Below are 23,308 nucleotides of genomic sequence, written 5' to 3' on the forward strand. Positions count from 1 at the left end.
AAGTAATTTAAAAGTAAATGGGATGGACAGTGTCTTTGCAGTTGCCCCATAATAGTGACTGTTGGTGAAAACCACAAATTTGCTCATCAGTTTAAAACTAGAAAATTGGTATACACTAATCTCATTCAATGTTTTGGTTTGTCACTGCTGCTTTCACTTGCTGCTTGCTTCCAGCTGCTGTAGCACTCAGAGCATTCCTTTGCCAAAAGGAAGTAACAGGATATACAGAAGAAGAAATTTCTATTCTCAAGTATAAACAGAGCACGATGAATATAAAACTGGGACAGGTGAATTTTTCCAAGGCCTTGTTATGTGTCATAATTCATAGGTGGCGGTGAAGTATTGTAGACCAAAAAAAAAACCAGGTAGGGGCTGACTTGGTGTGTGTATAAAAGTCGCTTTCTGAACTGGTGCTTGTGTCCCTGCTCATGGTGGTGTCAACACGGTCATTGGTGGCTTAAGTGTACGTGAAGCGGCTTGGTCCCTAAAAGTCATCATTGATCTAAATCAATAACCTAGCCTGGGGATGAATGTGTGTTGTTAAATTTAAGAAGTGCTGTTTTTCTGGGTAGTTAGCTGGATTACAATGTTCTGTTCTGTCCTGCTGGGAAGTGCTTGTTAGATTTCTCTCTCAGAGCAAACTGTAAGATAAACTAACCATTTTTACTTTCTCGTTTCAGGGACTATTGGATTTTTTGCCTGCTTCTGGTTTGTAAGTAAGATTTACAGTGTTGTGAAGGTGGACTGAAAAGCTTTCAAAGTGTCTTTTGAACGTATCTCCCTTGCTGTTTGATAATTTTTACCATGTATTGAAAAACATCCTGTGTAATTATTCTAATTTGTAAAAGCAGAAGACCAGACCACAACATAAAATACAGATTTTTATTGAAGGAAATGGCACCATTGCCATTTTAATGTAAACATTTTTGTTTATATCAGTATGCTCATGGAACATGTTAATTACAGTAATTCAAAAATTATATCCAAAATTCGATTTAGGACAAATAAGAATTTTGTGAACTAGTTTATTTGAAAAATTGAGTACATTATGCAGTCCTCCAGCTGAATTTCCTTGTGACTAGGGTCTGAGGTTTTTTGTTACCTCTTTTGGTTACCATTTATATGAAAGCCTAGGACTGTCAAGTATATCTATGTAAAATGTGAATTTTTTTAACTTAACTATGATTGTACATATTATCCTGCACCTTCTTTACAACTAGGTTATCTTCTTACAAATGTACATGCGTTTAGTGTAATGTAGACCTTATTAAAAATATTGACACTGGTTTTTGTTCAAATAAAACTGCACAACTCCAGCTGACATGTTTCCTTTCTTGTTAGTTAGGTCTTCACTACTTGGACACAGATCATATTAGTTTAACCAGCTGATTGGTTTTGAGTTTTATATTGTTTATAAGCAGTTTGACTGTGGCTTTGGCCGCAGATTGTGCAAGGACTGGTGGGTCACTTGAATCTATGGCTGTAGGATGGGCAGGGGCTTCTGGACCTGTGCATTAGCTCCGTACTTTCTCCAACTTACCCCAAAATATTTTTTGCTGGGCAAACCATTACTTTCTATCAAAGATTAATCCCATTTTTCTTCTTGTAGCCATCTGAAACATATGTCTCCTTATTCTTCATCCTGTGAAGATTAATTGAGCTTGTTGGGAAGTTTAGACGTGAATCTAGTGGGCTTGGGAATGGGTGTTTCATAAAGGTGAAGCCTTTTTCCTCCTCTGCAGAGCTTGTGCTTCAATGCTGGATTACATGAGATGGAGTATCTTAATAACCTCTTCAGCTATAAGATGGCATGGATTCTTCTCTCAGGAATGTTAAGGTTTTAAAGAGGCTCCCCAAATTCTTGCATTGCTGTGGAAACTGAGCAGAGTCACTGCAAAGATGTAATTCCAATGGCTGTGTTACAGATGCTGTTGGAGATGAGTAGGGGGATGTTCACTCAGATTAATGGGTGAAATACTCAAAACTTAAGTGGCATATGGAAACATTCATCACTGGAACCTACTTTTCAGCACCTAAATCCACAATTTAACAAGACCCAAAATGACTCCAAAATGACTCTGTATCTTTTCATAGCCATATAAACACTGCGTAACTGCAGTTAATGTTTATTATCCTTTCAAAAAGGTAATCTTTGGTATGGGGATATCAATTGTCACCTCTGTGTAGCTGTTCCTTCCAGGTTACTGAAATGTTGGGACAGATCACCTGACTCAGGTGGGATGACTGCCAGGCCATATCTTTTGAACAGTGCCTGTGGCATAAAAATGAAGCTTTAGACAACTTAAAAAGTGTCAACCATTGGTGTACCAGGAAGAGCTGGCTACAGTAAGCATAGTTTTCAATGAGGTTCAGATATGCTCTTGATGGCAACTCGGCCTCGCAAATATTTTCCCCTCCTACCGACAAAATCTCCATTTCCCTTCTGTTCCCTCCCAGAGGTGGAAAACAACAGCATTGGTATTAGAGAAATCAGGTTGTGGTTGGTTATCAGCTGGTTCAAGAATACCATTCACTCTGTTAAAGATTGCATGCTCTTGAAATTGGTGCTGCTCTGTTTATGCAAGTCCTTCCTATTAAATATTTAAAGTTTGGTGGGATTTTATTGGATACTTATGTTGCATGAAGCTGCTTTTAAATTTTACATGTTCAGAGGGAAATGAATCCATGAGAGAATTTGGAGCTACAATTGCCATAAACTCCCAGCAGGAAATTTTTCCGGATTAATAAATATGCTTTTCACAAGAGGCAAAGTCCAATGGGTTGTAAAATTGTATTTATGGCGCTTTTACTGTGACTGCTACTGAGCTAAAACATAGAAAGTGGGTTGAACAGGTTTCTGAAGCTTGCCAGTAGTCCAGAGCCAAAGCCATGAAGTAAAATTGGTTGTTCTCAAACTGTTATCAGAGAACTTTGTGTGTGTGTGTGTGTGAGATTTGCTGCTGCTGCTGCTGCACTCCCCCTGCCAAAGAGACAACCACCCATTTTGCCTCCTGAGGCAAAATACTAAATACTAATTTAAATACTAAATACTTTTGCTGTCCCCAGATCTAAGATTTGTGCTGTTTTGTAGAGAATCTGAATATATGCCCTCAACATTTTCTGGCATCTTTTTTTGACCACGGAAAAGGTGCCAGCTGTCATTTGGCTTTGTGCTTATAGAGAAAGCCCCTTGGCTGTAAGTTAAATACAAGTGGTTCTGAGTACATATCATTTAAAGGTGGTGTAAGCCCTAGCCAGAAAATAAGAGACAAACTTCTTAGTTTTACTTCTTAGTTTTACTTCTTAGTTTTAATTTTATTGAGCACAGAATGGGCTGTAATAATGTCATTTTCTTTGGCAGGTTTTCAAGCACAGCTAAAGATCTTGTCCACTCTCTGTTGAGTCAGTGATGGGTTTTGAAGATGAAATGGTCATTATGGGGACATGAATTTTTTGAGTACTTAGATACCAGCAACTGATGCCTTGATACCTAATCTGTTTCATATTAATTTATGAATAATAGCTATCACATGGAAATAACCATTCTTCATCTACTCCCATGAGAACAACAGACTTAGTAAAGCATTCCCTACGTTGTGTTTTTGTGATGCTCTCAGATCACATAAAGCAGCCCCAGTTAGAGACTCTCCTGGTAATAACCACCCAAATCCAGCAGATGTTGTAGAATGTCATGTTTGTCATATTTTAAGTAAAACTTGACAAGTTACAACAGAACCTCAAAGGAAGGGGGGATTTCAGTGCTGATGTTTTACATTTCATTCCACGTGCTTGAACAGTGTTGAACAGCTACAGCATCTTTGTTCCTGAATGGAAATGCCAAGAAGATGCAGATGTGCAGCAGGGAGGGGAGTTGGGGGTGGTGTGGATGTGGGATCCATTCCCACACCTGTATGAACGTTCCTGAGGACTACGAATAGTGCTCCTCTGGGGGAGCTGGGAGCATGTGGCACATTCATGACAAGTTGTGGTGGAAGATTGTTTAATGAACAGAATAAGCTTGGCTTCAGTGGCTTGCTGATGTTCCTTATACTAGTTGTGTTTTTGTTTGATTCCAAGTTCACATTTAAAATTTGTCTCCTACTTAAGTCAGCTATGCCAAAAGCTCGAATGTTTACAGAGATCTGTGTCAAAGGACTGAGAGAGGAAGTCCAAACCAAATTTGCCTGCAGTTAAATGCTGATGTAGACATGGGATCTCTTTTGGGACCTATGGGTGAGCTCTTTAACAACACTCAACATGTGAAGTTCCAGCAGTGAAAATCACATGTTGAAAAGAGTATTTAGGTGTTTTGCATCATAAGAATTGGGACCAAGTCCAATGACTGCTGAGGTGAATGGAAAAAGTTGGGCCATGTTGGTCACAAACGGTAAAGAGAAGGGTGATTCTTGGGTGTGTGGTGCCCTCCATAGTCTTACACCAGATGTTCAGCTGTCCAGTCCTATTCCTATAAGCTGTATCACGAAATCTAAGGGAAATGGAGCAGTAAATTTATGCATGGGTGTTGCTGTTTCTCTGCTGAGTGTGATACCACTTCACATTTTCACTTGCAAAGCAGGACTGAAATCACAGCATTTCTACAGAGCAGTTGCTGGTGCTTCCAGGCTTTAAGAATGGAGAGATGAAGCTGCTGTGCTCTTCACCTGCAGCTATGATTTATCTAAGTCATAAAATAAGTCTTAAAGTAGTGTCAGCTAAACGTGTGTTGTGGAGATGAGTTATTTTAATATTTCTGGGTTTTATTAAATATTAATTGTGTGCACTACATTATTTTTAGAAGAGATGTTTAGGGCAGTGTGGGTGGATTTGGGTTTGTGGCCTCTATTTTCCGTTTCACTTTTGTACCTGGAGAGACTCCTTTGCTCTGAGAAGAGGTCCTTTTGCCAGAAGAACATGGAAAAGAGGATCTGACTTCCATTTCCAGAGCTCTCCAGTGCACTGCTGCAGGAACCAAGCCCAGAGCAGTTCCTGAAGGGCACAGCCCCTACAGGTGTTGGAGGGCTCACGTACATGAGAAGAGGTCAAACTGTTTTGCCTTCTTCATTAAGGCTAAAGTCATGATTTGCCCACAATGTGATTTCCTTGTGCAGAACGGATTTCTTTATGGCAAAGATGTTGGGAAAAGGCTTAACAACAGTCTAGGCTTTCCCTGAGATAATAACCAGCAATGCAGCTCTCCTGGAGACACAGTTCATCCTTCTTAGGATGGTTTCTTTGCATCCAGGCGGGATATCTTTGACTTTGCTGGGATAAAAGCAGGATGGATTTCTTTCATGTTCTGTTGAGATGTACAGCCCCCAACCAAACCTTCAGGTCAGGGTCACCATCTATTTTGGTATCCAAAGTAGCTACAATTCAGGAGTTCACAGTTCAGTACATCATCCTCCTAATCTTGATGCCTCTGAATTACAGGCTGCACACACTAATTAGCTTTGCTCATACAAACAGGGAGCCCTCAGACGTTCTGTGAAGTTATTAGTGCCCGAGTTTTATAGACAACATTAGTGTCTGCATAGTTTACCCAAGGTAATTTATGTTCTATTTGCAACTTGGGGAAAGCTCTTAGATGTTTGACATCATAAAACAGTAAAACTGGGAGATTTATTACAGAGACAGAGACAACAGGGCCCTTGAGCTGCTTTGTTTATCATAGAAAATTGGGTTACTCAGACATGCACATGTATCTCCCATATTTTCTGGATTTGTTTCCCTCCTGCTCCTTGAAAAGCTGAGCAGTAGATGAAAAGTCCTGCGAGCCCTGGCAAAAGTCTTTTGGCGTCTACAGGAGAAGAATTACATTTGTATGTCCAGTGGATATTCATCTCCTTCTATTAATAGAGAAGAGGCAATACACAACTGAGCTCCTGATGAGGCTGCAGCTTCTGGAGAAAGGTAATACAGGAAATCCCAGTGGGTGGATTGAGAGTTGATGCTCCCAGACTCTGCTGGAGCTCTCACTGGGATGTCAGCACCTCAGAAACACTCATCCCAAAGGATGATGGTTGCAGGTAAAAAGAGATAAACTAAAGAAACTGTTTAGAAGGTGGCTAGAACTGGTTATGCAGGGAAAGCTGGAACTTGGTGGCTCACATCAGACCCCAGCAGGTGGGAGCTATAGGTCAGAGCCTGGCCAGTGGAATGGACCTGGGGTGGGCATCCCAGAGCTGGGTGTCCTGGCTGTCCTGGTTGGCTCAGTAAGACATTCCCTCTGCCTGGAGCGCTTTTCCCACCACTGTCCAGAGATCCCTGTGGCTGCCACAGCCCTGCCTCTTCCTTAAGGGTTTCTGCAATACCAATGTGAGTAACATCTGAGCATTTTGGGAGGGGTTGTAGGGAAACACTGTCACTTTGGCAGTGGGTTGACCAGCAGAACGTGGTTTTCCCAAACTGCAGAACCTGTGGCTGCACTTGGCTCAGCTCATCTGGCAGATGCTGCTCATGCCTTTAACTTGTACACGCTGGATGTGTTCTTGGGGTTAGACTTTATCCCAATTAAGAGACAATCCATCAGAATGGAAGGGGCCAAAGTGGGGTTTTCTCTGAGCTTAGCATGGGGTACTTTTTCCAACAAATTTCCTACTGTTGCTGGCACTGGGTGTCTCAGGACAGTCTCCTCCTGCCTGCTATAACTACTCTTTCTAGACCAGTCATCCATATGCCATGGACATGTGTGATGTAGCAAGTAGATGTTTTCTGATTCTCCTATGCAGCAGCAGGAGAGCCCCTCTGGGTTTCTTAGTGGCAGTGATCTGGGAGCAGAAAGAGAAGCACTGTTAGCTTTGCAAGGCTCCTGTGATGTTCAAGCAGGGTGAAATGACTGCATCGGTCCAGGCATCCCTCTGGCACGGATGTGGATGGGATGTCAGTGGGAAGCTCCCTGCCAGACTTGGGGAAGTGGGGTCACGCAGGTGACTGCGATTCCTCGGGCTCCACACAGCCTCATCTGGCTTCCAGCTTCCTCCTATCTCTCCTCTCCAAGCACCTTCTTTGGAGGCTGCATCAGTGGGAAAGCTTTGGTTAAGAAGGAAGAAAAGAAAAAGGCAGATGCTTTATCCAAAACAGGTGCCCATTATCATCTGTGCCCTGCAGGGTGAGCTCATGCTGTGGGAAGAAGTCCTGAGGGGATTGGGGAAGCTGAAGCAGAGGTAGAGGAAAAGCAGGTCTAGCATGTGTCTCAGGGGGATGCATGTGCAGCTTACTGCAGGACAGGCGGGGGAGATCCACTAGCTCCAGCATCAGTGGGAGAGGAGGGAACTGGGTGAACTGGTGTTGACTGTGCAGCTGAGGGTAGTTAAGCAGCAAAGCCAGTGACTTTTTGGGATTGTTATGGCTTTCAGGTGTGGTGAGGAAGGAGCTGGGGAAGGGAGTGTGTGCTGGATTGTTGGCTGGAGGGTCTGCTGATCCTTGATCTCAGACAGCAGGACAGTATGTGAGTTAAACAATCCACAGTTTTTGAACTTCCCCTCTCTGAGGGCAGTAATTGTGGTGCCATTGACTTGGGGTAGAGGTTTTCTGGGCAGAAGTGGGCTGTGTGGTCATCTAGAAGGTGGGAGTTGTCTTCCGAGGCTCTCTTGGGGCAGGGAATGTCTCTGGGCAGGATGGTGGCTGTGCTGTGGTGTGCCCCTAGGCTGTGGTGCTACTGTCACAGCAAGCTTGTTGTCCTCCGCAGACCATATACCTCCCCAGGAGCTGGCAGATATATGCTGTCTGGAAAACAGCAGTGGTGCTGCAGGTGGGGCAATGACTTGTCCTGTGCTTAACTGAGACCAAAAGTTTCATGGTGAATTGTGACATTTAAAGCAGGGAATTAGACTCTTGTCATCTTCCCATCAGCTGGGGTTTTCCTGTGCCTTGGGTATAAAACCAGGAGGATGCCTGTCCCCTGGTTGCAATGTTTGTCCCTCCGAGATGGAAGGACAGGCCTGTCCCTGCCATGGGTGGCCAGCCTACGATTGCCCAAGAGGGACTCTCAGGGTGTGTGTTCTGTTCAGCTCCTCTGCTGTCACACCATGGCCTGTGCTGTGGCTGGGGCAGACATATCTGCATTGTGCTTGGAATTTGTGAAAGGGCTGACTGGGGTAGCTGTGGGCACAGAGAACTCCTACAGATATTGTAGGACAGCACTGTGTTGGGTGATATAGGGAGGAGGATGCCTTTTGCCCCATAGACTTCTGACTCAGCCTCAGAGAAGATTCCTCTGAGGCCCTGAACAGGTCCATGACATGTGTATCAAACCCAGTGGGTGGCTTTTATCTCCAGGTCCCTCTTTGAGTGACAGGTACTTCAGAGTGTGGTTTGTGAGCCCAGCCATGCTTTCCTGGCCCAATGCAGGTATCCTTCAGGAAGCACAGGGTGCTTTCCCACATTGCTAAAAACTTTAAACCACTGTTCCTGTGTACTACATGTAATGCTCCTTACATACTGACCAGAGGTGAGCAGGCTTCAGACACATGCTCCCTGGGTAGGAAATCACACACCAGTGTGATCCACTTACCCACCTCCTCAGGATCTTGCCACAGGGTGTGTGGAACCAGGCATTTCTGCCTCTTTACTTCCTTCTTATTCCAGACCTGAATGACTCCCAAGTTTCCTCCTGCTCTTTCCCTTAATGAGTTGTACCACACTGGGACAGATGCCTCAGCTGAAAGAGTCTAGTTGCTGGAGTAACGACCAACTACCCATTAGAGTGTTTGTTACTAATTGATTATTGCCTGTCACTGCCGGGAAGTGGAAGGGCTCAATTGCAGTGTAACAGGCTTACTGGTGCTAAATAACTCTTGTTATTTACCTGAAGGTTGATGGTTACTCTCTGCTTGTAGGGCTCCTCTTCTGGGGACATGGGGAGGCATAAGCCCCTGTCTGTATCACACATTTTTTTTCCTTTTCTTCAGTTGATTGGGGTTTTTTGCAAAATCTTGGGGTTTCTTTCTCATCCTCAGTACTTTTAGTGGGTTTAAAATGGATGGTGTTTCGCTTACCAATCAAACCTTACTCTCTAGGATACCTCAGAGAACTAATTAACCTGCCAGACTGCTCAACAACATTGCAAGAAGATTTCTTCTGACTAAGTACAGGATGTATCTGCTGCCTCGTTTGCTTGTTTTTAATTTAGAGAAGGTGGAAAGCTGGTGGGGGAATGAGGGGAACTCTGTGCATCTGACTGGAGAACTGATAGTTGACAACCAAGTGGTGGTGATTTATGGCTGGGTAATTTTCCAGCTGCCATAATTTGTGTTAGCTCAAATGAGAACTGATGGCAGTTTGAGTTAATAGCTGATACAGTGAGGACCTGGCACATGGTAGCTTTGATCTCCTCAGCCACGGGAGCAGGCGCTTCTCAAATCACCAGGCTTTGCTGCCAAAACCCAGAGGAGTGGGTGGGCTCCAGCTGCATGGAGGGATGGGTGCATGGGAGAAAGGAGGGAAAGTGTGAATGGATCCAGTCAAGACCCAAGCTCATGTGTGTGGCCCTCAAACTGGATGTTACACTCTCTATAAGGTGTTATTTTTTCACTGAATTATTTTCTCAGTTTTAACACCGTTAAAAAGAGGCTTTTATTCTCATATTGTTTATTTTCAACGATTAAGAGGTATAATAAGACAATTGCTGGCAAAGTGCATTGCTTATAGCAGAAATAGTCTTTATTTTGAGGTTTTCCTGTGTCAAGGTTCTTCAGTGGCTCTCATTAGGAAATGCAGTACATGCCAGCCTTTGACAAGCAGCAAAGGCAGGAGTGTAGCCTAGCAAGAAGAGTCTAAAATATTTAAATATAAATAATTTACCTCCAAAGTTTACTCTCTGGATGTTTCTTGCCACAGTACCTGACTAATTACCATGTTATCAAAGGAATGTGCAAACCTATGAGCTGTGGGTTTGGAGTGGCTTGACAGATAAGCCTTCCTGACAGGAATAGCTGCAACTTTGCTATTATCAGTTGAGTTCACTTTCGAATTTTGAATTACTTTTTTTTTAACTTAACAGTCGATTTTATGTAAAGGGCTCAGCGATTAGGAGTTGATTTCAAAGATCATCCTCCATAAAGTCTCTTGATCATATTTTATGGTTCCTGTGACTCATGGATGTAATCTTGCATCCCTGGGATATTCATGGCATGCTTGTCTAATTCCCCACAGTAGCTAATCTCACTTCTCTACTCTATTTAAAAAAAAAAAAAAAAAAAATTATCTTTAAAGCAGGACTGGTAAAAAGGCAACTTTTACAGCCAATCTCCAGCTCCAATTGCTCCTGCTGGGGAAGTCATAATGATGAATTTGTGACATAATTTCTGTGGCAACATGCTGGGATTTCATAAATGGGGATGGTGATTATAGAGCAGGATCAGGTGAAGCTGGATTGTGATGGAAAAAGCCCCAATTCAAATGCAAATTGTTCAATAATGGCATAGGGGATACCAGAAATTACTGGCAATTTATTTTATTTGGGTTAAGCTCCTCATTCAGTCTTCTTCAGTTGAAACTCACTCTTCCAAGGATGTGAGCAAAAGAAATGTCTGGAAAACATATTTTTCTCCTCTCAAGAGAACAAAATTGTCCTAATTTAATAATAATTAATCAGTTCATGTAATTAATAAGGATGTTCTCTATTTCTATGATTTCTCCCATTCACAACTCTTCAAGTGCTTCACAAACCCTAATTGATTCCACCTTACTACTCCCTGTAGCAGGACCACATAATTTACCTCATTTTCTGGAGACAGGGAGGTGTGTGAGCCAGGCAAATTGATTGAACCAGGTTAAATGATTTGCCCAAGGCCAGACAAGGAGCTGAACTCAGGAAAGATCTGTGTTTCAGAGATCAGCCTCTACCCAGCTGGGTTTTGGCTGTGGGAGAGCGGATGCAGCTCTTGCCATGGAGGGGGTCCATGCAGTTGCAGCCTCCAAATAAATCTGGTGGATTTGTGTTGTACAGCACATGAAGCTGGGAGTAGGAACAAGCCCCATGGGTGCACGTGACACTAGCTGAATTGGCTGTTCATTAGTTATTCTCACTGAAATTGGAAACAATTTGATTTGCTTTTTGGATTTTTCTTTTCCTTTTCTTTTCCTCCAAATCACTTGGAATTTAAACTGTTTATCTGAGGATTAAACTAATTGCTTCTGCAAAATGCTGTTCCCACACCATCTAGCGTACATCTGTTAACTGGGGAGGGATAACTGAACCAGTTGCCAGATGGTCTCTTGGATTTGGGTGGCAAGGAGCCAAGGAGCTGCCAGTTGGTGGTTTGTGGGGTTCTAGCAAAGAAGTCACGCTACGTGCACATTCCCCTTGGTTACTCTTCTCTGCCTTAATGAAGATACTGCCTAATGCAATAAAGCAGCCATTAGCCCCCGCCCTGCACTCCCTCCTCCCCCAAAGGGGTGAGTTTATAAGCCTGATTTGTCTGACTGAGGCAGGCTTTTCCAGGAGCTTGGGTTCTCCGCACGCTATGTGTGCAAAGGCACTTTCTCAAGTATTCAATCCCATGTCTGCCTGCTGCCTCTTTCTATGCCATAGTGGAAAGATACTGCTGTAAAAAAGCTGCTCTTTGAAAGGGGTTTTCATAGCTAGGAACTAAAAAAATCATTGCTTAGTCTTGATTATGAAATGAACATATTCATATGCATTTATATGTAATGCGTATTGGCTCACATCACACTGTCTGTTTTAAAAACTTCAACCTGAGGGCTGGATGCTGTGCTTTGTATTTAAAAAGCATGTGATATTTACCAGTGCTTGGAGTAGGACACAACCCCTGCTGTGCTGGAAAGAAGTGTTACATCAGAGTCTGAAGAGACTGTTCATAGTAGGGTAATGCAGGTGTCCTTGACCAGCACTCAGAACATCTTTTCTAGTACTGGGCCAGAACTTGGGATCCTCAGGGGTGACAGCTAGGTGCTGTGTTTTTCATGGGACTGCTGTGTGGAGGACAGTTGTGGCATGCAGAACCCAGCCTAGGCTCTGTTTCCGACCATGCCCTTGACAGAGGCTGTGGTGCCCATTAGCTTTTACAATGGATTGAGGAGGGAAAAACACCCATCTTGTAATGAGTTAGTGGGCTTTCTTCTAGTTGAGGACGTCTGGGGTGGTGCAAGGTGGAACTTTTTCTTACCCCTTCTTACACCAGCAAACTCTTGCCTGCCCTGAGAAACTCACAGGAGGGAGGAATTAACGGCTTCAGCATTAAAAAAACAGTTTGCCAGCTGAGATTTTGGTTTACTGTCAGAAAGGTGGTGGACATCAACAAGATTCAAACAAAACCATTTGTTAGCGGGAAGTCAAATCAATAGTTTCTTCTCCATTCTGTGGAATGACAGCACCTCCAAACTCACCAGTGTTGGGGCCAGACTGTGTGGTTACACTCCCAACTGCACCACTTGGCTACATTAATGATAGTGTTAGATGCACTGCTAAGCAATTCCTTGTACTTTGAGTGGCGAATTCCTTTTTTCTTAAAAGGAGGAGTTTGGCGAGGGGCAGAAGTGGTGTGTGCTCCCAGGGCTGGTTTTACACAGCTCGCAAAGCTCCCCAGGGTGAGTTCTGCTGGCGAACAAATCTCCTGGCATTGCAAAGCCATGGCTGTTTCCAGATACGGTCTGTGCTGATGTGCAGAGCTGAGACCCCATCTGTGGGGAGCTGGGAGCTGCCCTGGGCACATGCAGGTCAAAAAGCCCTTTGCTTTGTGTTGGAGAGATGCTTGGCCAAGTTGTTCACAATCTTTGTTGGGGCAATGTCCATGTAGCATCACTTAGTGACCAGCTCTTGGTGGAAGCAGGGCTGGGGTCTGCAAGGCACCTTGCATGGGCATGGGAAACAGCCCTGGCCCTGTGGAGGTTTCTCCCTAATTATTGTGGTGCCCTGGGCACACTCCTAGCGATTCCCTGGCTGTGCCTCTCATGCAGCACATGAGCACAGGGCAGGCAGGGGCTGTGTGTGATAACAGCACCTGCCTATATAGGGAGGTGCCTGTGCTGCTGATCAAACCCCACATCCCTCTGTTCCTCCTGTGGAGGAACAGGATGTTCCCTGACAAGCATTGTTGGGAATGACACCCTGTCCTAAGGCTGCCAGGAGCAAGCAGCTGCCTGAGCCAGAGACTCTGGCGATGTGGGGTGCCTGTGCCTTTCCCTTTTGCTCCAGCTGTAGTGTGAAGATTCCTGTAGAAAAATACACCTGACCACTTGTGGTTTGGGCAGGGACCTGGGCAGCACCAGGGAAGGGAGGGAAATGTCTCTGATGGAGCTCCCTGTCAGTTCCAGTTTAAATTTCATCTACCCCAGCCCTGGGAGTGCCACAAAACTGGCTTGAGGATGCAACCACCACTGTTGTCTGTGTGTCACCATTGCTCCTTAACTGCTGCAGGTCTCCTGGGACCATGTCAAACCTGCTCCCAGCCCTCCTGCTGAGGCCTCTGTTGCCTGTTTGGCTTTGTGCCTACTTGGCTTCTCATGTACGTGCAACACCGAGGGAGGACAAAATGTGAGTGTGGCACTGGAGGAAGCAGATGAATGAGATTTAGGCTCAGAAGGGAGTTTTGGCTGCTGTCTGCACGCAAGGATGTGGTTAGACCTTGTCTGGAATTGCCAAGGAATGAAAAAGTAGAAAATAGCATGCTTTTTGGGAGTGGAGAAAGCAAAACAAAACATCCTGAACAGGATCCATCAGGAGCACAGTGCTGTTGCTTGGATGCTCAAAGAGAAAGGCTCAGAAGCTGCCCTTGGATATATCACCAAGAGTAGAAACAGGGATGTACAAGATCCATCAGAGCAGTCACATGGTGCCCATCTTTGAGAAGAGAGCTGGTGCTTTCTCAGCCACTTCTGAGAAATGGAAGATGAAATGTGGCACAAGACTTTACAGCTGTTTTTAAGGATGGATCAAAGAGATAAAGGCAAACTGAGATGCTGAGAAGGTGCACATATGGAAGAAGCTCCTTTATTGAAATTACAGGCACACAAATCCAGAAAAGCCTCATGGGTTAGGTCTAGGTGCTGATTTTGGTAAGCTTCTTAATTGGCATGATCCCTCCTTGCCCGGGTTATGGGGAAACTGACCTTCAGAAACCCGGTTCAGGGATGAGCATTGGCAATCCCCATGGCTGTGTGGTGGCATGCAAGGGGTCCCGCTCCACAGGGCTGTGACACTGGGCAGAAGAGTGAAGGAAATGGTCAAGGGCACAAGACAAGCACCTACTCTGAGTCTCAATTTCCCAAGACAACATTGAGCTGGAAAGAGGATCCTTTGAAAATGACTGATGGTGAAACACTAACCTTGGTTTCTGTACCCACCCGTTCCACTTTTAGGAGGGGAGATGTTTAACCTTGTCCAGAAGCTCAGGTTTATTGCAGCCCTCGTGCAGAGAGGATCCTTGGAGGCCACAAAAGCTGTGGGTAGCTTGGAAATGCCAGGCTGGCTTTAGGATGGCATGTGGCTGTGCAGGGAGCCATCCTCCTGCACGGGGCTGCGTCACTTCTTCGCACATCCCAGTCGTTAATGTGCCAGGAAGTTCAGGGGATCATCATGCAAAACTCTGTGTCTCTCACACAACGGGATTGATTTCTCTGAGCTCATTTGGAACATGTTTGGGGGTCAGATGAGAAATGAAGCAGGGTCAGAGTCAGCCTGAGGGAAGCTCCCATTTACGTGCATTTCTCTCATTTCCAAAAGAGGTCTCCAGTGTATGCATGTGCAGCAGAGAGAGGTCTGGGCAGGGAACACGCCCTCAAAGCAATTCCAATTCTGCCTTTGAGATGTGCCTCACATTTCACACAAACTGAACTGGGTCCAATATGCTCTGCATGATAGAATATGGTTTTGTGAGCACGTTCATATGTGAGACTAACATTAGTAGGCATTCACGCTTCAATTTATGCTAAAAGCCAACAGATGGGGAAAGTAAATGCCAGGAAACCAGGCCCTGATCAGGTGGCTTGAGCTGCGCTCATACTGTATTTAGACAATAGGCTGCGTTGCATATTTCGAGTCTGATCTTGTGAAAATGAAACCCTGCTGGTGCTAACCCACAGAGGCTTTGCACACTGGGAAAATGGCCAAATTCCTCTGGAAAATGGTGAACCTCCAGCTGGGAGAATTAATGAAAATTCACTTTTGCCAAAAAAGCAGAATTTCATCTTTTTGCATGGAAAAGATTGGCTCTCATTGGTGGAGATTCCCCCTCTCCTGCCACCCCATCTCACACACATGCAAGAGGAAACGTTGCAGTCAAATATCCAAAACTGCTGCAGGGATCATAAGTAACTTGTTCCTTGTATCTTCAAGGGGTAAGGCAAGAAGTCAGGGTTTGGGCTGCAGCAGGAATGGGTAGGCTTCATGCTGAGAAACCCTTCCTAAGTGTAAGGGATGGGATTGCCCAGGACATCTGTGGCACTGTGGGGTGAGAGCAGCGTGGTATGTTTGCAGCCATGCAGGCTTATACAGTCTGTGTTGAAGTGGGGGAACAGACTAGGGCATCTGTTCTAGCTCCGTTTCCTATGATTTCTGGCACCTTCCAAGCAGTCTATTGGGCAACTTGGGCCCAGCTACTGGAGGAAGGTGCACAGCTCTCCTGCTCCCAGCACTGGCCTTGTCCTGGAGCCTCACTGCTTTTTTGGAAAGCTTCGTGATGATTTGGCTGTTCATCAGTCGAATCTGGCTTTGTCTGGATGCTTCCTTAAGTCTCTCCGTCCAAAGCAAGACTGCACGTTTTCTACCAGCTGTGTAAGTGAACTCCCGAAAGTGCTCTGCCCTATCCCACTGCCCAGGCTGGCTTCAGGACACCCAGTTCATGAGGGTTGTGTGCATGAGTCAAGGTGTCTAGAGGACAACAATTCCTCAATCCTCTGTGGTTCAAGACTTTCAGAGAATTTTGACCTAAATAACTTTCCCAGGCCACTTTTTTTCAAGTTTTCTTCTCTAGCTTCCAACACTGAGTTTCCAAGGTGGGCCTGCAGTTCCCCTCCGCAAGGTCAGCTCCTCTCCTCCCTTGGCACAGACTACAGGATCTCTGCTGGTAGCACAGGCAAGGTAACCAGGCACCTCAGATGAGCACCAATCCAGGCACTAGTTTAGTTTATAAAACTCAGCAAAGAGCATTTCAAGGATCTTGCTCTTCTAACAGAGCTGTCTGCCTGTTTCTGAGCAGAAACCTGATGCAAGTGCTCTTGTAAAGCTCCTGCATTCTTCAGTACCCCAGTGATTAAATTCCTTGACAGCATCTCTTAGCCAAACTTCCTGATAATCACAACCTGACAAAGCAAGGACAGTTTATCTTCAAATACAATAATTACATGCAGAAGAAAAATAACTCAGCATGATGCTCTGCTGTATCTGCTACCCTGCTTAAGGAGGATGGGCAGCGGGATGACCTGAAGGATGGGGTGCTGCTGTACTGGGGTTGAGGGCTGGTCTTAAATCCAGCCTTTGACCTTGCCCCACTGGATTTTAGCTTATCATGGGGAAAAGGGGACAATTCAGGATATTTGTGAATTTCTAAGGTGAAAGGGAGCAAAATGATCTGGGATCACTAATCACATATTATTTGAATGACCTTCAATGGGTTGCATTTAGGGAAATTTGACTAACTTTAAAAGAAGAACAGTATTTGGGCCTAAACTTCTGGCCTCCTTGAACAATGTTGCTGCACTACCTAAAGAATAACCTGCAGAAGGATTTTTTTCCTTTGGGGAAAGGCAGGTTACGGTGCTGTTGGAGCTGGGGGTAAGTGAATTTATTGCTTTTAGTGCACATGTGGAGCCATGACCCATTCCTTGCTTGGCTCCAGCAGGTTGAGTTTGCCCAGCCACATATTTTTTGCTCCCTGTAATGTAAGCTTGTCTGCTCGTCTTAAAAGCTAAAGGCTGGGGACTTCTGGCAATTGATGGAAAGGAGTTTTTGGAGCCTGGTGCTGTTGCCACGCAGCGAAATGGAGGGTGTGTGCAATGCTCTTGGAGGGTCAGGGTGGCCAGGTGGAGCTCCTCACATTGTCTCCCTCCACATGCAAGAGCTTCCCTGCTGCTAGATAGGTGGCCTGAGTGGAGGTGCTGCTCCTTTGCCCTGGGCTCCTTTGCAGGTCCTTGGCCACTGAGGGCTTTGGGGTCACAGTGTGGGTCCAGCTGCTGCCCTGGCTCTGGCTGCCCATTCCCCAGGGTATCCCACTTACAGCTGAAGCGCAGGCCTTGGGAACTGCCTTGCTGGATTTAACAAATATGGGCTGTAGGGAGAAATGAGAACATCTTTAACCACCCGGAGAGATTTGGGTCGTGCTTACAACTCAAATGTTTACTTGATGAAGAGTGAATTGCTGCAGTCCCCTTGCAGCCCTCGGGAACCACTTGTAAAAGGAATAGCAGTTGTTCTCTGGTTAATTAGTCATATATAAGTGAATGCCTTGTGGTGGTTGTCCCGAGAATGGTGCATAACCAATGCATTTCACTGATGGTTACACTAGAAGGATCTCACTTTCTTTGCGTGGCAAAGTATGGGGAAAAGACACAATGCCAGTGCAGTTGTCCTGGGCCTCTGGAGAGGGAGTGTGCAATGGCTATATGGGAACCTATTGTGCCCAGTGTGGTGATCTTGAAACATATTGAGCCTATTAGAAGTGCATGTTGACTCTGAGATTTCAGTTTGACTGCGTGGCAAAGCAGTTAAGCCAACGAATATGTGATAATGTTTTTTATAAGTGTGATAATTAGATAAAAGAAGAGGGAGTTGGAGTTTAGACTCGAAGACACTAATTAAATTCACATTGACAAATCAACATATTGGTCTCATATGGATTAAAGCAGCTCTGAAATGCTTCTTTTGTTTAGATTACACTAATTAAATTCACACGTTTTGTCAATCCATAACAGTTACCTTGAAACACAGAAGGCTGAACCTAAAGCTTCAAAACTCACATCAATGAACATGCCGAAGTCAGAGCATTTTTGTAGCGCAAATAGCTGAGAATTTTAAGAAATTTTAGGACTAATATTTGTGAAATTTTTACACCCTCACAACTGAACACTGTCAGAATGATGCATGCCCTTACTTAAACACTGAGTGCTTAACTGCAGTTTTAAATTATGCTCAGTGATGAGGTAATAAAGTATTTCAACAAATATGTCTCAGAGGAGAACTTGAGAAAGAAAAAACCACATCTATTCCCAGTAGCTGGTCTTTTCAGGTCAGTAGAGAATTATGAGCTGCTGCTGGCAATATTTTTGGAAGTTAGGACTTCATAAATATATCAACTACTTAATGCAGGGCTGCCCCACAGCAGCCACCACTGAGCCAAAGCCAGGGGATGGGAGTTTCGAAATTTAAACTAATGTTTGTGTTCAGCAGTGACCTTCTGCTGGGTTAAATCTGAAAAAACTGAGCTCATTGATGTGCACATTGCCCAGAAATGGGAGATGTGGTGTCAAACTGAAGCACCCTGTGCTGGGCTGGTGAAGGCCCTATCCCTGCAGGGCAGGGAGGTGCCTTGGGAAGATGGTTTTTAGGGTTGCAAGGTGCTGTTCCAGCCTCCGCTGGCTGGAGGGGACCCCAGTGGCATCCCAGGGTTGTGTTTTGTGCTGTACAGTCCAGGCAAAGCCTCACTGTCATCTTTAAGGACAAAAATCTCAGTGTAAGCATTATTGCCTCATCTCCAAAGCCTTAGGTGTGCGGGACCTGCAATAATCCTGAGTCATCACCATCTCATCATTAGTGAATATTCTGTTTTCTGTCAGTAAACACAACCACTTTACAGTTAAGCTTCTTAAGATTCATAGCTGATGAGGAAGCAATTAGGACAGGATTTTAATGAATACACACAAACTGGCGGGGGGGGGGGGGGGCGTTCCTGCTGGGGGAAAGGAGAGGTTCAGGCTCTCTCTAGAAAAGTGTTCAAGGCATATGGCAGTAAAATGCACTTAACAAGGAACTCTTTACTTTGGGGCTAATTATGCTAATCTTTCCCATGTTATCTGCTTCAAATCTGGCTGTTGAATGGGAAACTGGTCCTGAAACTCTCTGAACTGGGGAGGTTTCTAGTGAAACTGGTGCTGTGTTATTGCAATAATTTAGTCTTATTTCCTTGATTAGAGGAAACTCATTGTGTTCCTCCCAGCAGATTCAATAGTTTACAGGATTTGATCAAGTGCAGGGAAAGTTTTGGGACTTTATTTTAAAGGTTTCATTTTAAATGTGTTTCCAGATGCAGGTGGAAGGTGAGCCCATGTGGGGCAGTGGGAAAGCCAAAGGGAAGGGCTCTGTGAGAAGCTGGGGACTGTGAGGGGTGATGGCACTTCTCATCAGAGGTTTTTCATATTTTTTTAAAATCAAAGCACTGAAATACTGGTGAATGAAAAGTGTTGTATAAATGCAAATTTCATTCACGTCTGTCTGCCGTCAGCTGGGGTGCAGGTGAATCACAGCACGGGAACAATGTGGGAATGCGGGGCTGAATGAGCATCGTGGGGAAATTCAGCACCTCTGGGGCTCTGCTCTCCCTGATCTGGTCTAAACCGCCTTGGGGACAGCTGGGCAAGGGCACAGCCTGGGGATGGCACTGTGCCCCTGGAGCCCTCACAGCCCTGGTGTGGGTCATATCCACCAGACTGCCTGTGGGAGGGAAAGGGGATGGCACAGTGGCTTTGACCTTGAGGAGGTTCCACTGGAGTCCAACACAGAGCAGCTGCAAGTCCTTGTCACCTTCAAACTTCTTTACAGATGTTGATTAATTAATTCTACCTAATTTGGTCTGCTTGTCAGTGATTTGCCCTCAATTATCACTGTTGGGGCCCTCCCCCTGCCATGTGGTCCTGGGAGAGGGGCCCTGGGGGCAGGCACAGGGTTTCCATGGCCCTGGTCAGCCTTGTTCCCCACTGGTTGTTTTGTGTTCCCCTGTGCGGGCAAGGACCCTCGGGTCCTGTGATTGCAGCAGTTCCTTGGCAGATCCTCAGCCAGGCGGCTGGGAAAATAAACATCTCTCTGAAACATCTATCAAGAATCAGTCCATATATATTTCTTTTCCACGGGCCTCGTTGTCTGATACGCGTGTTGCAGTATCCGCACTGTAACATATCACCAGCCAGATTGAGGAGTGGCTAGCTGCTGCCACATGTATAAAGTGAGAGCTGGTTGCTGAGAATCTTCTGATAACAGTCCTCATTTTGGGGAAAATTATTGGTCTGTTGCAATATATGTTTTCTGTCACCAGTCTTTGCCCAAGGTGGGATTTCTGCATTGCTCCTGCCCTGCACTGTGGTGGGTGGGCTGGCACTGGTGCAGAGGCTCCAGCTCACAGGGTGCCCAGTGGGGAGGTGGCACTGCATCCCTGATTTGGACCAAGGAGAGGACAGTCCCTGCACACAGCTATTGCTTCTCTGGGGTGGGTGAAAGTTTCCGTTCGAGCACTGAAAGCTCCTTAAAGGCTCCGCACACCGGAGTCTTTAACTTTGCCTCTGCACACCGCGGGAGCCGCTGCTGCAGCTGGATTGCAGTTCTTGTGTAGCTCTGCTGGTGACAGTGTCGACTGAGCTAAAACCCACTGTGGCTCTCGAGGGTGGAAAAATGCCGACTGCTTCTGTCCCAGCCCTGCTGGCATGTCGGGATCCAGCTGCATCACCAGGATGTGCGTGGCTGTGGACAGATGGAGGGCAAGGGGATTGGAGATTGGGAAGCTGGAGTTTGGGATGGAAGGAAATAGGTGAGGAGGAGGGATAAAGCATAGGAGGTTCAGCTAAGTTTTAGCTAACTATCCAGATGTGTCATTTGTGCCAGGTAGCCAAAACTCAAGATTGATACCACTGTGACTAGTTTAAAAATGTCCATTGCCCTGGAAGATGCTGAGGTCCTCAGCCCTTATCCAGGGAGGTTCCCTGGGAGGTGGGCTAGTTCAGACCTCTGAATGCAGGGGTTTTTTTTGTGAGGCTGCACCAAAACAGCCACCCTGAGATGGTCATATGAAAATTGAAAGTGGCAACTGGGCAAGGCAGCTGCAGGTCTGGAGCCGTCCAAACTCTGCACGGCAGGAATGCATTTTTGTTTTTTGTGTTGGATCCCAGTGGATACAAATCCCTGTACAGAACAAGGTACTTGGATGAGTCTGCCCCTTTCCCAGGATTTACCGTGCCCGTGTACCTTGGCTGTGTCATTACACCTTGCAGAGGATCTGTCAGTGCCACATCCCCAGCCTTTAGTCAGTGTGTGGGAGACAGCCTGCCACTGGAGAGACAAGCTGGGCTATTTCTCTCTGGTGGTGACCAGTGTCCCTGGAAGAAAAAATGCTCAGCTGTGTATAAGATGCATCAGAAAATTGCACAATAGGTGAAGTCAAGCAGAAACTTGGATGGGAAAGGATTAGTTAATGAAATAAATAATTGCTCACTGCCAGTCTTCCTTCATGTGAGGGTAATGAGTGCGTAATTCAGGTAATGAGCAGAAGCCAAGGGCCTACCCTGCCCATGGATGGGCAGCAAGAGCAGAGAACTCCTTGGGACTTGGTCTGACCCTGATGTAATTTAAATTGTTGATGTTCCACAGTGCTTCCAGTCCTCTGGAAAATCAGCTATTCTTAGTTGTTGCCTGTCCCACCCTGTGGCAAATGCCCCCTCCTGCTGATTACCCCTCACTTTAAAAATAAAAAGCACCCACTGTCAAATGTGAGGAAGATGAATACTTCCAACTTCTGCTGCTCTTGGTGAGAACTTGCACCTTGTGGGCACCCTGGGGATGGCAGCTGTGGTGTCCCCAGACTATGTGGGTGCCAGGGATGTCACTTACCACACAAATACCTGGTGGAGAGCAGCTGGGCATGCTTACATGCACAACTCATTTTCCTGAGACTTTTTAGCTGCAATATGGCTCTAAAGATAAGTTTTCCCACCCTAAAGGATTCTGGCAGGTATCATAGATGTCTTTTGGGTAACATAGCAACTCACTTTTTTGGCTATTTGCAGGCTTCCAAGCCCAAAACTATCCTTTCTTTTCCAGAACAAGCTATGCTCTGCAAAAAAAAAAAAAACAAAACAAACAAACCCAAAAAACCAGACCAACAGAATAATTTGCTTAAGACTCAAATTCACAGCAGCAAGTAAGATATAATTACACCTTTTGATCTTCAAAGATCTCATCCAGTGTCTGCTGAAGTCAGTGAAAGCCACTCTGTTTGACTTCAATGAACATTTATAATATACAACTCTGAAATATCCTTCCATTTTATCTGTACATGTCTGAAGCCTCTCTGGTGGAAATAAACTTCACTGTGTAAGTTTGCGTGTTTTAACATAATTTTATGTGGCATGAAAGTGTTTCATATTTGAGCATGAAAGGAATCAAATTTTTTTGCCCTGAAAAACACAACTGCTATTAGAGAAGCATGTGGCATCAAGCCCAGATCACCTGACAGGAGTTAATACAACACTTGTAGCTGCATCAGTATTGCTGAAACAAATGCTCAGTTGCTAATGAGCTCCCAGCCAAGCAGTGATGCTGCCATCTGAAAACCTTTCTGGTCCTTGGCATCTGCCTCTAAGAGAGATATGAGATATATAAACCCAGAAAATTATCTTCATTATGTCAAATTAATTCTGCACATAGTCCAGTGTTTCAGCCTACTGTCAAACTGGAACTATCTTTATGTAAATGCACTAAATAATTTTCTGAGATTTGCCTCAATGTGGAGGTTTGGCATTTTCCTTCTCCGTCCTTATGTACATCCTCAGCACCAAGTGTTACAGGCTAGTCTGGAGGGGGAGGTTTAGCAGCATGAGGAATTTGTAATAGAAATCAAATATTAGTACAAGCAAGATGGTATCTTGCCCAAATGAGACATGATTACATTATTAATCTTGATAGTTATACATGATTATGTGTGCATGTGGTTCGAATACTGGATTAAAAAGCCAGAAGATGAGCCGCTGAGATGATTTGCTTTCTAGGGAAGGCCAGGCAGAAAGGTGAGCAAAATTTCCATGGGCTCTGGGATAAGTTTGAGGGTTTTCATCCTGCTCAGGTTGTGATGGAGGCCTTTCACTGCAGAAATCCTGGACCAGAGCTACCCATCATCCAGGCCACACACAGCAAAGCATTTCAGCACTGGAACTGAGCTCTCTGGTGCAGTTAAGCACATGTTCATGGTTTTGATGAACAGGGATGGTTTTAATGACACATTAATGACAAACACTCTTGTGGTCTCAGTACATGTTCTTCAAATGTGTCATCACCTGATGGGATATTCCCTTTTGTGCACAGCCTTGCTGTGGTGCCCTATCTCCCTTTCAGTCTGGCTTCTACCTCATTCTCTTTCCTTTATTGTTTGTACAG

The 23,308-nt window shown here is 45.1% G+C and overlaps 1 protein-coding gene across 3 annotated transcripts in view; it reads left to right on the forward strand.

Moving 5' to 3' along the window:
* The window catches only part of LOC104691323 (transmembrane 9 superfamily member 2-like), a 28,606-nt gene extending 27,288 nt beyond the window's left edge, over positions 1 to 1,318 (forward strand). For 2 of the 3 annotated variants that reach the window (XM_019287734.2, XM_019287735.1), the window contains one exon: positions 175 to 674. In XM_019287734.2, coding sequence (XP_019143279.1) covers positions 175 to 338 — 164 coding nt within the window. In that variant the 3' untranslated portion in view covers positions 339 to 674. The other variant, XM_010402772.2, reaches the window with a different exon arrangement.
* The last annotated feature ends 21,990 nt before the right edge of the window (positions 1,319 to 23,308 follow it).

This window comes from Corvus cornix, chromosome 4A (genome assembly GCF_000738735.6).
Source record: "Corvus cornix cornix isolate S_Up_H32 chromosome 4A, ASM73873v5, whole genome shotgun sequence".
In the NCBI taxonomy this organism is placed as follows: Eukaryota; Metazoa; Chordata; class Aves; order Passeriformes; family Corvidae; genus Corvus; species Corvus cornix.